The 14,396-nt window shown below is 36.0% G+C and overlaps 1 protein-coding gene across 3 annotated transcripts; it reads right to left on the bottom strand.

The window, feature by feature from the left end:
* Positions 1 to 277: 277 nt before the first annotated feature.
* On the bottom strand, positions 278 to 14,125 carry LOC129888871 (B3 domain-containing protein REM10-like). Of its 3 annotated transcripts, none has more exons than XM_055963920.1 (10): positions 13,971 to 14,124; positions 13,430 to 13,882; positions 12,758 to 13,037; positions 10,453 to 10,583; positions 8,643 to 8,919; positions 7,956 to 8,086; positions 6,819 to 7,089; positions 6,481 to 6,608; positions 656 to 887; positions 278 to 566 (listed from the first exon to the last, which is right to left on the bottom strand). In XM_055963920.1, exons 1-10 carry the CDS (start codon positions 14,034 to 14,036, stop codon positions 538 to 540), a joined length of 1,998 nt encoding a protein of 665 aa, XP_055819895.1. In that variant the 5' UTR covers positions 14,037 to 14,124; the 3' UTR covers positions 278 to 537. The 3 variants fall into 3 exon arrangements, with proteins under 3 accessions (XP_055819895.1, XP_055819896.1, XP_055819897.1); XM_055963921.1 differs by having other exon boundaries at positions 8,643 to 8,874; XM_055963922.1 differs by lacking the exons at positions 278 to 566; positions 6,481 to 6,608 and having other exon boundaries at positions 694 to 887; positions 13,971 to 14,125.
* Between the last annotated feature and the right edge of the window lie 271 nt (positions 14,126 to 14,396).

Below are 14,396 nucleotides of genomic sequence, written 5' to 3'. Positions count from 1 at the left end.
TTATTTTTTTGGCAAGATTAAAGAACATGTTAACATATTCTACATATCTATAGTTTTAGATCGCAAGATTCAGATTTTTTTTTTTACTTTTTAAAACTTCGTACCAAATCAAAATCAGTACCAAATCAAAATCAGACAAATGAAATGGAGGGAATACTACTTTGTAATCTTAGAGCCTAGTAAATCCTAGCCATGTTGGGAATCAAGGTGAATCAGAAACCAGAATATGTTGTTTGTATAGAAAGAAAGAAAAAACAGTATTAACAATTCCTAAATGGAAAGCATGTAAAAAGATATGAGGCCTGGGCATAAGCTGGCTAAGCCCATGTCTTTTGACTAGTACTATAGGTATCAGAGTTTACTTACCTTACATGGATTCAAGGAACAAAACATCATCAGTAAGTATATATACTAACCAGTACATGGTAATAACATCAACTTACTAATATCATACTTAGTATTTCAGGTTGTACAAAATATATTGGATCGACAAAATTAGAAGGAAAAAAAAAAAGTCAAGTTGATTCACTGTTTCTTTCACTTTGCAACCTTTGCAGAATATTTGCCTGAAAAATTAGTAGTAATACTTTTGGATATCATCAGAGCATAGAACTTAAACTCGACGAAAATACATTAGAATTGAAAGAAAACTTACCATGGAATTGTGCTATAGGTATTTCCCCATTCTTGATGAGTTCAAACTTGTAAGCATCTCCTAGTTGGAATCCATTTTCTGCTCTGAATTTTATCCATCCACGCGTAATTCCAAAGTTATTTCCAACTCTCCCTATCCACACTGACCAACATCTATCTGTTTCATCTTTAAGAATCATCTCACACTTTCTATCCATCAATCCATTTGACTTTGCAAAATCCAATGGAAAATACTACCATAAAAACAAATTCCGTCATGTAGAACAAATTTCAGTTGTCACCAAAAAGAAAAAAGAAGCAAAGAATAGGGACTAAACAAAAAAGAGTTTTAAGTTCTGTATACTGAAGGTAAAAGTTACACACAGAGTGTTTATAACAAGCCAATTGATGCAAGACATGTGTCTTTTACACACACGTTTATCAGTTAACCATGGTTAGGCGATATGCATTCTCAATATCATTTTTAATTACTAAGGTTAAATTGTGTTATGGCTTGATGTAAACACCAGGTGGGAGTTTACAACTTTTTACGCAATCAAGTTAAGTTGCCTGTAATAGATAAATGTTGCAACCAAGAAAATCGAGTAAATAATCTACTACAAGAAGTTAAATTACAGTGGTACTCTAAAAATCTTTAAACGATTAGTGGGAATTATTGAGATTTAGCTAGATATAGCTGGGTGTTAGTTGTATGTTAAATGCTAAAGCTGTGAACTGATGATTAGTTGTTGGTTAGTGCAGTGAGCTGGAAGTTGTTATAAGTTTGTTGTGTAACTAACTTCCAGCTGTCACTGAGTTAGTTAGCAAAATGCACATGGTGCAAAATGTATTGTCTATAAAAGGAGGTACTTCACCTTCATTGAGATACACGAAATGATATCAAAGTTTCCTCAAATTCACTCTCTATCTCTGCATTCTCATCCATGGAAGATCAAGCTTCCATGGATTCCACTGCAGTCATAAAGTTTTCATGGTATCAGAGCAGCGGAACTGGGATCATATCAGCAGCTGCGTATAGATTTAGAAATCAATCTCGAAGTTACTAGATAAATCTCTGTTATGGCAGAATTAACAGTAGCAACTCTAGAACACCGTCATCCTCTTTATCTTCATTCTTCTGATATACCAGGTGCATCTTTGATTCCGATAAAACTAAAAGGACCTGAGAACTATGGTCTATGGAGTAGGTCACTACGCATTGCACTGTTGGTGAAGAACAGGCTTGGATTTGTGGATGGAACTTGCTTAAAAGGATCATTCAAGGGAGAATTAGCGGCTCAATGGGAAAGATGTATCCTGTGGTACTCTCATGGATTAGCAGTACTGTAGCTCCAGAATTGATCACTACAATTGTATATACTCCGAATGTAAAACGAGTTTGGGATGATTTCAAGGAAAGGTTTGACAAATCTAATCTCACCAGAGTATATCAGCTATGGGCAGAAGTATCTTCACTAAAACAAGGTACTGACTCTGTCAGAGTCTATTATTCAAAATTGAGAGATTTGTGGGATGAATTAGATGTATTAGTACCAGCTCCTATGTGTAGTTGTGATGAGGCCAAGCCCTATATTGAACACTTAAGTCAGCAGAGGTTGTTGATGTTTCTAATGGGCTTAAATGAATCATATAGTCATGTAAGGAGTGACATATTGCTTAAGGCAGTTGTGCCTACTGTTAATCAGGCATATGCCACAGTCATACAAGAGGAAAGTCAAGAGATTACTAGGTGTAGTGGACATTAACAAGGAGCCTCTCACTATGCTAGTCAATAGAGGGCAAGGTTTCAAAGGAAAGAAGTTGTTGGATAATCCTTGTGTACACTGTGGATGTAGGAATCACCTATCCAAGGATTGTTATAGGATAGTAGGATATCCTACAGATTTCAAAAGCAAAAGGAAGCAAGAACAAGGTAGTACTCAAGCAGGAAACAGTGGTTATAGGCAAAAACAAGGTAGTACTCAAGCAGGCAACACTGGTTATAGACCTAGCAACAACATTCACAATGCAGGATCTGGTTCCAGACCATATGCTAACTATGTCACTGCTGAAGGAGAAGGGCGTGAACTTACTCTCACTGAGGAGTACAACTATGTGAAGAATTTAATACATAATAAACCTACAGAAACTGGTGGAGAAAATGGTGAATGAAAGGCAAACTTGGCAGGTAATGTGTCACTGACACCTCCTATTTATGATCATGATTGGATCATTGATTCAGGTGCCACTCATCACATTGCATCTTCTAAGGATCTGCTAGATGAATTGAATTGTCTAGGTGATCAAAAGTCAATTACTGTTCAATCACCTACAGGGAATAGGGCTCATATTACAAGTACAAGCAGCTCCACTATCTTGGGAAATTGTAAAGTGAAGCATGTATTACATGTGCCTGATTTCAAGTTTAACTTACTATCAGTTGTCAAATTGACTAAAGATCTGTCCTGTAGTGTTAGTTTTTCCCCTAACTGCAGTGTGTTGCAGGACCTCTCCAGTAGGAAGGTGATTGGGATTGGTAGTATATCTGATGGTCTTTACTTGTTGAAGGATACAATAAAAGCAGTGGTAAATGCTACAGTGAAGGATGACAGCTTAACCACATTGTGGCATCTGAGACTTGGCCATCCATCTATCACAGCCATGAAACACATACCATCTCTTAACATTCATCTATCTGATAAACCATGTTGTCACATATGTCCTCAAGCAAAGCAAAGTAGACCAGCATTTCATGATTGCTTACATAAGTCTAGCAGCATTTTCCGATTATTACATGTAGATGTTTGGGGTCCTTATAAGACTCCAACTTATGATAGAAAGTAGTACTTTGTTACCATAGTAGATGACTACAACAGGTTTCCTTGGGCCTGCTTAATTCACTCAAAAATTGAAGTTCAGTCTGTAATAAAAAACTCTCTGTTAATGGTGAATACTCAATTTGGTGTTAAAGTGAAAGTGTTGAGGTCTGATAATGGCGCAGAGTTTGTGAATTCAAAATGTAGAGAACTATTTGCTTCTCTTGGTACTGTACATCAAACCTCCTGTGCATACACACCCCAACAGAATGGGGTGGTTGAAAGAAAGCATAGACACATATTGAATACTGCTAGGGCCTTAAGATTTCAGGTTGGTATACCTATTTCTTATTGGGGACACTGTATAAAGGCAACATTTACAAGGGAAGTCTCCACATGAATTGCTATATGGTACTCAACCACAGTTAAAGTCGCTTGAAAGTATTTGGTTGTCTTTGTTTCATTTTTGTGTTGCCTAGATCAGATAAGTTTGTTCCCAGAGACGAGAAAGGAGTTTTCATGAGGTATGCAGAAATACAAAAGGGATCTAGAGTTCTTGATCTAGAATCTCATTCATTTCATGTTAGCAGACATGTCACATTTGAAGAACTTCAGTTCCCATTCAAAACTGCCTCCTCTCACCAAGAATCAGTTGTTTCTGGAGATGATGCATATCATATTTTCCCTGATGATCATAATACTAATTTTTTAGCACCTGATCCTGTTGATATCTTACAAGATGAGAACTTTCATGGTGCCTCTGATGAAGTTCCTACACCTGAAGAGGTTGGAGTTCCTACAGTTGCAGAAGATAGTGCCATACAAAGTCCTGCCCTTCCAATTCCAACTGTTGAACACTGTCCTGATCCTTTAGCTACAGAGGACATTGGCCTACCATCCACACCTGTTCTGGTTCCTCCTGAGTCCACCAATGCCAGACCAAGTAGGTCTCTTAAACCACCTATTTGGCACAAGGTAATGTCTTCCAAACAAGCTCACACTGCTTGTCTTTATCCAATCCATGACTATGTTACATATTCCAAGTTGAATTGTTCTTATAAATCATTTCTTACTCTTCTTTCAACCACCTCTGAGTCTTCTAATTTCAAGGAAGCCTCTAAGAGTAAAGAGTGGGTTGCAGCAATGCAAGATGAAATTACTGCTTTGGAGCAAAATGGTACTTGGATAGTAGTAGATCTTCCTCCTGGAAAAAAGGCTTGGATCCAAATGGGTGTACAAGGTTAAACTTAAGGCTAATGGTGAAGTTGAAAGGTACAAAGCAAGGCTAGTTGCTAAAGGTTATAGCCAGCAAGAGGGTCTAGACTACCATGAAACCTTCTCCCCTGTAGCTAAAATGGTTACAATCAGGACTGTCATAAGTGTGGCAGCTTCACACAACTGGCCTCTTCACCAAATGGATGTTCATAATGCCTTCCTGCAAGGTGATCTTCTTGAGGATGTTTATATGGAGATGCCTCAAGGTTTTCAGAGGCAGGGGGAGTATAAGGTGTGTAAGCTACTTAAATCTTTATATGGTCTGAAACAGGCTTCCAAGCAATGGAACTTGAAGCTTACTGAAGCTCTATTAGCTACTGGTTACTCACAAAGTCCTTATGATCATTCTCTCTTAACCAAAAAAGATGGAGAAAACATAGCAGTGATTCTCATCTATGTGGATGATTTACTCATAACAGGGAATAGTGGCAAGATGATACAAGAGTTGAAAGACTCACTTCATAGCAAATTCAAGATGAAAGATCTTGGTGATCTCAAATATTTTCTAGGAATTGAGATGATGAGGTCCAAAGATGGTATACTGATCAATCAGAGAAAATATGCACTTGAGCTAATCTCAGACACTGGTCTTAGTGGTGCAAAGCCAGTAAACACACTTTTGGAAGCAAACATTAAGCTCACCACTGTGGAGTATGATGAACTAACTGGAGCAACTGAGGATCCTATACTCAAGGATGTCACAGGATATCAAAGGTTGGTTGGAAGATTATTGTATCTTACTATTACAAGGCCTGACATCAGTTTTTCTGTTCAAGTATTGTCACAGTTCATGCAGCAGCCTAAAATTTCACACTGGGAAGCAGCTCTGAGATTGGTCAGATATATCAAAAGTAGTCCTGGTCAAGGTATACTGCTGAGTAGTAAAAAGAGCCTAGAACTTGAGGCATATTATTATTCAGATTGGGCAGCTTGTCCTAATACTACAAGGTCTGTAACTGGATACATGGTCAAGCTAGGAGACTCTCTTATATCCTGGAAATCTAAGAAACAACACACTGTAAGCAAGAGTTCAGCAGAGGCTGAATATAGGAGTATGGCTGGAGCTGTTGCAGAGGTGATCTGGTTATTAGGAGTATTGAAGGATCTGAATGTCAACATTATCACACCTATAAGATTGCATTGTGATAGCAAGGCAGCAATCCAAATTGCTGCTAATCCCATATTTCATGAGAGGACTAAACATATAGAAATTGACTGCCATTTTGTGAGGGAAAGGATCAAGAATGGATTGATACTACCCACCTATGTAATACCAAACAACAGCCAGCTGATTTACTGACAAAGGGCCTAGGAGCAGCTTCTCATTATATGTTATTATCCAAGCTTGGAGTCTTCAACATATACTCAAACTAAAGCTTGAGGGGGAGTATTGAGATTTAGCTAGATATAGTTGGGTGTTAGTTGTATGTTAAATGCTAAAGCTGTGAACTGATGATTAGTTGTTGGTTAGTGCAGTGAGCTGGAAGTTGTTATAAGTTTGTTGTGTAACTAACTTCCAACTGTCACTTGAGTTAGTTAGCAAAATGCACATGGTGCAAAATGTATTGTCTATAAAAGGAGGCACTTCTCCTTCACTGAGATACACGAAATAATAACAAAGTTTCCTCCAATTCACTCTCTATCTCTGCATTCTCATCCATGGAAGATCAAGCTTCCATGGATTCCACTTCACAGTCATAAAGTTTTCAGGAATAATCAACTTAAACACTAACAGAAGTTAGTTCAAATGACTTACAAATTCTGACTTGCTGATGCAATAAGGTTTAATGGTGGAAATAAAATAAGGATGATCATCATCACCAGAAGTTGAAGTAGATACTTGTGCATTGAGAGGACTCGTATTCGAGGACTTATTCATAATATCTGTTGTTTATAAGGAAAAACATAGCCAAAAAAAAAAGACATGATAAGAAAGTGTAACAATTAGGATAAAAAGGAAACTATAACATGTGGATATGTTTCAAAAATTAGCAGGGGGTCACTTTCTCAACGAAATTAGGCCACAATTTCAATTTACCACCCAAATAAAATAAAAAGTTCAAAAAGAAGACTTTTTCCAAGATGGAAACTTGCCTTGAAACTTCTGCAATGGAGTTTCTGCTTTACTAACAACTTGAAACTTCCATATTGGTGTCTCTCCACTAGTAACAACCTCAAACATAATACGATCTCCTTCCTCTAAGCAATTATCAGCAATGAATTTACGCCATCCATCTCCAATATAGACTTCAGTTTCCCAATAACAGAGCTTTAAATACCACGACCTTTGTCTTTCATCTCTTATAATCAAATCGTACTTCTTGTCGATGAGACCGTTTGCCAATGCAAATTGTCTAGGGACATACTGAAATGGTGTATACCATTGCACATAAAAATATTAAATAGTTCGAATTCTTCATATTTGCACTAGAAATAACTTCAATTAGCAAAGAGAAAAATAATAAAAAGGATTTAAGTTTGACAATTTAAAAAACAATTACATTAAGTGGTAGCAGGTTTACCCTTTTTTCTGGGTTACTGGAGTAATACTTACCACAGATTTACTTGCAATTGCCTAACAAGTAATCTAATTGGGTAAAAAAATTACACTATCGGGAGTATAAACCCAACTAAACTCTAAGAGACATGGCACATATGCTTCCTAGTAAAAAATTATCCGCCGACTGGTGTTTTCACCAAACTAATGTATGCATGAAATGTGTTGAACATACACAATTAACTTAACCATAATTAATTAACGCATATCTTCACTTCATTAAATCACTTAACCTTGACAGTTACTTGAATTATATTGGCTCAGTATAAACACTCTGTGCCGGTAAGTATTTACCCATGCTACCTTCAGTTCTGTCAAAGTTTAGTGGATAAATTGAGCTCTGAGATGAGCTCCTATGGTAACTTCCGGAGAGTTCTACAGAGATGGAGCTCTAGAGAAAAGGAAGGAAGAATGTAACAATTGTGAAATGAAAATGAACGAACAAACTCTATTAGCTGTAATCAAGAAGATTATACACAAGAGATTAAGCAAAGAGAATATCTAGCTAATCTAACAAACTGCTAACAAACTAACTGCTGACCCCACTTCAATTTTGCTAACTAACCGACTAATATTCTAACTAACTAATGAGAGTACCTCAGGTACAACTAACAAGTACAAGACACTAATGCTATAAATACTTCTCAATAAATTCAATGAGCATTGAGACTTACCAAAACACCTCTTGAAATATAATATTCTTTAATAGTGCATTCAAAATGAGATTGATCAAAAGGCTTGTTAGTAGCAGCTTCTGCATGGGAAGAAGTCTTATTTGACAACTTGATGCCTTGGCTCGGTTTTTCTGTTACATTTTCAAGAAATTAAATATGACAAATGATACTTGATGGATGGGCATAATTTAAATATCCACCTCCACCTTTTGACTAATCCAACATTAGTGTTTATTATAAAATCAACATCATTTGGCTTATGTATTGTTTCCCGTTACAGGTTGCGCAATTTAATCAAGAAAATGACACTTCTATATAACACTTCAATTGCATCATCTCTCTAGGAAACAGAAAGTGTAAATTTATTTTCTTAATTTGTAACTAAGCTTAGTATGATCTAAAATGTTCCTGTGAATTATATTTAATTTCATGAAAAATGTTTTACAGAGCAATTCATTTAATTAATAAATCATTTCTAGCTAGCAGGGGAAGATCTAGGTTCAAGAAAGGGGGTTTAATAGAACTTCTTTCACCGAAAAAATTATACTGAGCAAATAAGATAGAAATGAATAAGTTTTTATTATATAACTGTTGAATCTTCTTGACACAAGGAAAGATTCTAATATGGAGATAATAACAAAAATATCATCAAATAAATAAGAGGCTGGCTATAAGATAGAAACTTGCCGTGGAACTTCTTCAATGGAGTTTCTCCATCAGTAACGACTTGAAATTTCCATATTGGTGTTTCTCCATTAGTGACAACCTCAAACATAATACGATCTCCCTCCTTTAAACAATTTTCAGCGATGATTTCATGCAATCCACCTCCAATGTAAGCTCGAGCTCGAGAACTGCCGGAACTTAGCTTTAAATTCCACGACCTTTGTCTTTCATCTCTTACAATCAACCCGCACTTCTTGTTGGTGAGACCATTTGCAATTGCAAATTTTTGAGGCAGATACTAACATGGTGTATATAAGTGTATAAACATTTGAACACATCATTAAAAAGTTCATATTCTTCAAATTTTCACTGAATTTATAACACCAATAAATAAAGAAAATAAAAGTTGGGGAACGCTTCCTTTAGTCCAGTGGCAGAGACAGGTGGATCTAGGATTGCAGCTTTATGCATTCTAGATTTTCGAACGACTACTTCAAGTTCTAATAAGAGGGTTCTAAAGTTAATATTTGTACATATTTAATGAATTTCTTAATACAAATACATTATTTAAGCAAAAATTATTAGGTTTGGACGAACCCGTATCTGGGCTTTTACCACTGGACTTCTAATCAAATGCATTAGAACACCCATCGCCTCAAATTAAAGCTAATTAACCAGTATGCAACCCTAATTTTAACAATAATTTAATACTACTTACACTAAATGTGTAAGTTATTGCTTTAGCCTAAGATTCTGGAATAGTTTGTGTGAAATGAGTTTGACATACCAAGGAACTTCTGAAAAGGCAACATTGTCTAATAGTGCATTCAAAATGAGATTGACCAAAACGCTTGTCATGAGTTGCAGCTTGACAGTGTAAAGATTCTTTTACATTATGAGATAGCAAGATTACAATTTCTTTGGGATAGGGGTGGGCATTCGGTTCTTCGGTTCGGTTTTATCAAACTTTGGTTCGGTTTTGAAAACATGTACACCAAACACCGTACCGAACTATTTTGGTTCGGTTCAGTTTGTTTCAGTGTTTCTAAAACGGGTTTTTCGGTGCGAATGAGAAATAAAATGCAGACCAAATCAAAGTAACAGGGGTGATGATACAAGTTTAGAACATGCTCTATCAATGTGTCAAGTTACGAAAACAAAACAGGACATTAACTAATGTGAGAATCCATTCAGAGACTCCTCCAGAAAATAATGCCAATCTGCACATTAACTATTTCACAACAACTAATGTGAATCCAGTCCGACTCCTCCATAAAATAACACCAAACTGCACATAAACTATTTTACATCAACGAAAGAGAACATCAATACCAATTATTTCATCAACATCTCGGCATCAAAAGGTAGCACTTGAGAATGAATCAGGAATGTAGTATGTTTAACAATTAATTCACTCACATGCTCCACCAAGAAACCAAACTATGTGTACTCAGAAACAATCAAAATAAAAATGCAAGGAAACATCTTTCAGTTAAATGCAAAATGACTCTTCCTACTACAACCATCCAAACTACTTGAGGGGATTTCAGCATAACAACATTTTAAAAGTTCGGTATTTTGGTGCACCAAAGAACCGAGATCCTCACACCGAAGAACCAAACTTCCAGAAAAAAGAAGAAAAAAAATCGAAGAACTGAATTAGTTCGATTTGGTCCGGTTTTAATGCTTAGCATAGAAATTTACTTACAATTACATAATAAGTAATCTAATTGGGTAAAACAAAAATTCACACTATTGGAGTATCGAACTAATTAACTGTAAGAAACATGGCACGCATGCTTCCTTTAGTGCAATGAGTCTTAAGACTTACCAAGTAACCTGCTGAAAGACTGTATTGTCTTATAGTACATTCAAAACGAGATTGAACACACGGCTTGTTAGTAGCAGCTTCTGCGTGGGAAGAAGTCTTATTTGACAAGTCACGGTTGGGGCTCATTTTTTCTGTTACATTGTTAAGAAATTAAATACAGTCAGACCACAATCATCCTCTATAACAACATTTCACTATAACAACCAAATTTTCTATGAAACCGAATTTTTATGTTATGTTATATTATATGTTCTCTATAACAACATTTTGCAATGGCCGCAAAAGAAGTATCAAGACAAACGATGATGTTGTAACAGAGAGGATTGACCATATAGCAAATGATACTTAAAAATGAACAGAAACTAAATATCCACCCCCACCTTTTGGCTAATTCCATATCAATTTTTCTTATGAATTAAGCATCATTTGAATGTATTGTTTCCATTAAAGGATGCATAATTAATCAAAGGAATAATTTCCATAAATAACCGAAAATGGAAGTTGAGGACCGAAACTGGCCTTTACAGATTTCAATCTATAAACTTGAATGAATACATACAACAAACTGCACTTTCATCAGACTTTGATTTAAATTCAGTTAAGATGAAATACTTTAGTTATAACAAGAAGCAGCTAATATCTTTTTCATACATTTCAATTACACCATCTCTAGAGGAAACAACAAACAACATACCCAGAGTAATTCCACAAGTGGGGTTTGGGAAGGTTAGTATGTACGCAAACTTACCCCTACCTTTGTGGATTGAGAGGCTATTTCCGATAGACCCTGGGGTGCAAAAGAAGTTTTCGAAACATAATTGCAAGAATAATATGACAACAAAATAGCAAGATACAAAGCAAATGAAACAACAAGTAGTATTAAGCAATAAAGAATAAGAGATTATGAGACTCCTAAATAACCCTAGGCTCTCCCACATAAAGCGTGATAATGCCCAGTTACTTACTAGCCTTCTATCAAAATCCTCGACCTCCAAACCTTCCTATCTAGAATCATGACCTCAGTAAACTGAAATTCTTTCATGTCATGTCCTGTCTAATCAACAATAACAACAACATACCCAATGAAATCCCATAAGTGGGGTCTAGAGAGGATAGGATGTACGCAGACCTTACCACTACCTCATGAAGGTCGAGAAACTGTTTCATTTCTCTCAATTCTTTTTCGGCCTAGCTCTACCTCTCTTAACTCTTGCTATAGCCAACCTCTCACACCTTCTTACCGGTGCATTTCAACTCCTCTTCACATGTCTGAACTACTCAACGTCGCTTCCCTTATCGTGTCTGCTATAGAGGTCATTTTCACCTTGCCCGTATAACTTCGTTCCTAATCCTATCTCTTCTAGTAAGCCTACACATCCATATGAGCATCTTCATCTCCATTGTTTTCATCTTCTGAATTTGGACATTCTTAACTGGCCAACACTCTGCCTCATATAATAATGTTGGTCTAACTATCACTTCGTAGAACATACCTTTTATCCTTGGCGATACATTCTTATCGCACGGTACCTAAGAGGCAAGTTTCTATTTCATCCACTCCGCTCCAAATGATGCGCGACATCATCAATCTCCTTGAATTATTGACTCAAGATACTAAAAACTTTCTCTTTTGGATAGGACTTGTGTCGCAATCTTCACCTCCACCTCCACCTCATACGTTCTGTCACTGAATTTGCACTCTATGTACTTTGTTTTATTTCTTCTCAACCTGAAACCAAAAGTTTCTTGGGCCTATCTCCAAAATTTCAATCTATCGTTAACTCCACCGCACATCTCGTCAACAATACTATATCATCAGTGAATAACATGCACCACAACACCTCATCTTGAATAAGGTGTCAATCCGTCCATCACTAAGGCAAATAGGACGAGCACGGGGCGGACCCTGGGTACAACCCCATCACAGTCGGGAAGTGTTCTGAGTCACCTCCAACAGTTCTAACCCGGTCTCGACTCACAAAAAAAATGATACATCATGTGTGTTTTTGACCATTATCTTTTTCTTCATTTGTAACTATGCTTTGAATCTCATGAAGAGTGTTCTACAGAGAGATTCATTTAATTAATAAATCACTCCTAGCAAGGGGAAGATTAGGTTCAAGCAAGGGGGTCTAATAGAATCCCTTACAGTGAAAATTATTTCAGTGCAAATAGGATAAAAATGAAGTGTTTTTGTTATATAAAAGCTATTAAATCTCCTTAGTATATTAAGGAAAGATTCTAATATAGTGACGATAAAAAAGATCATCAAAAAATATGAGGCTGCATAAGACGAGAAACTTGCCTTGAAGCTTCCTCACTGGTGTTTCTCCATCAGTAACAAATTGAAATTTCCATATTGGTGTCTTTCCATTAGTGATAACCTCAAACCTAATACGGTCTCCTTCCTTAAAACAATTTTCAGCAACGAATTTACGCCATCCATCTCCAATATAGGCTCGAGCTCGACGATTGTTGGAATTACACAACTTTAATTTCCATGACCTTTGTCTTTCATCTCTTAAAATCAATCTGCACTTCTTGTTGGTGAGACCATTTGCAAGTGCAAATTGTAGCGGCAGAAACTGACACGGTGTACGTATAAGTGTATAACCATTTGACCACATCATTAATAAACAGTTCATATTCTTCAAATTTTCACCGAATTTACAACACCAATTAACAAAGAAAGTTAAAAATGTGCAACGTTTCGTTTAGCCCAGTGGAAGAGACAAAGGCGGAGCTAGGATTGCAACTTTATGAATTCTGGATTTTAGAACGATAATAAGTCGGTTCTAAATTTAACATTTGTTCATATTTAATCAATTTTTCAACACAAATACATTGTTTGAGCAAAACTTATTGAGTCTCCGGCTTCCAATCAAATGCACTAGAATCCCCATCCCCTCAAATTAAAGCTAATTAACCAGTATGCAACCAATACTACTTGCACAAAATAAGTAGTTTTGAGACTTACCAAGAAATTTTTGAAAAGGCAATATTGTGTAATAGTGCATTCAAAATGAGATTTTTTACAAGGCTTGTCATGTCTAGCAGCTTCTTCTTCCGCCTCGTACTCCTCCTCCTCCTCTTCTTCTTCCGCCTCGTACTCCTCCTCCCCATCACCTTCTTCCACCTCGTACTCATCCTCCTCCTCCTCTTCCGCATCCTCTTGTAGATACACGGGATATTCTCTGTCACAGTGAGTTGAATCAAGTATGGAAACTTCAAATTCCATGTTTCCTTCATGTCTAAACACCAATATATTTCCCAATTGCAAATCAAACTCCTCTGCAAATTTTCCCCAATTACCCTCTTCGAATCGATGGTTATTAAGCTTAACCCGCCACTCCTTACCATCCCTTTTCAGTACAGCTTCTTTAAAATGCTTGTATCCCTTCAGATACTTCAAGAAACCAACAGGAATTTTCTGCAGTAAAACAAATACTATGTATAAATTTAAAAATTAGTCTTGTGAAATACATAAAGAAGGATGAAATAATGTAATCATTACTTACAAGACCATTCTTGAAACCTGGCAAAATGGGTTTGAGAAAGTGAGGTTTCTTTGGAGGGATTTTCATGGAAAACAAAGAATATGTAATTAATGTTGAGGAAACTGGAAAGGTAAAAGAATTATTTCAGGTGAAACTATCACTTTGTTTGGATACTTCTTACATGTTCTTTAATAATGTATCATATATTATATTGTACTGTGTGTTATATGTGTCATATTATATTTTATTTTAATAAATACAATGATTTGATTGATTAATGTTACACATTCATAATTTAAATAATAAATCTATAAAAAAAAGTAAGATGTGAGGTAAAACTATAATAAAAAGGTAGAGTAAAAGATAAAATATAATTATTAAATAATAAATGAGAAGAAAGTATCAAGGTAACGAAGAGATCACATCAAATCGATCGTTATAGAAAAT

This window comes from Solanum dulcamara, chromosome 5 (assembly GCF_947179165.1).
Source record: "Solanum dulcamara chromosome 5, daSolDulc1.2, whole genome shotgun sequence".
Lineage (NCBI taxonomy): Eukaryota > Viridiplantae > Streptophyta > Magnoliopsida > Solanales > Solanaceae > Solanum > Solanum dulcamara.
This window is presented reverse-complemented; position numbering and strand designations above follow the sequence as displayed.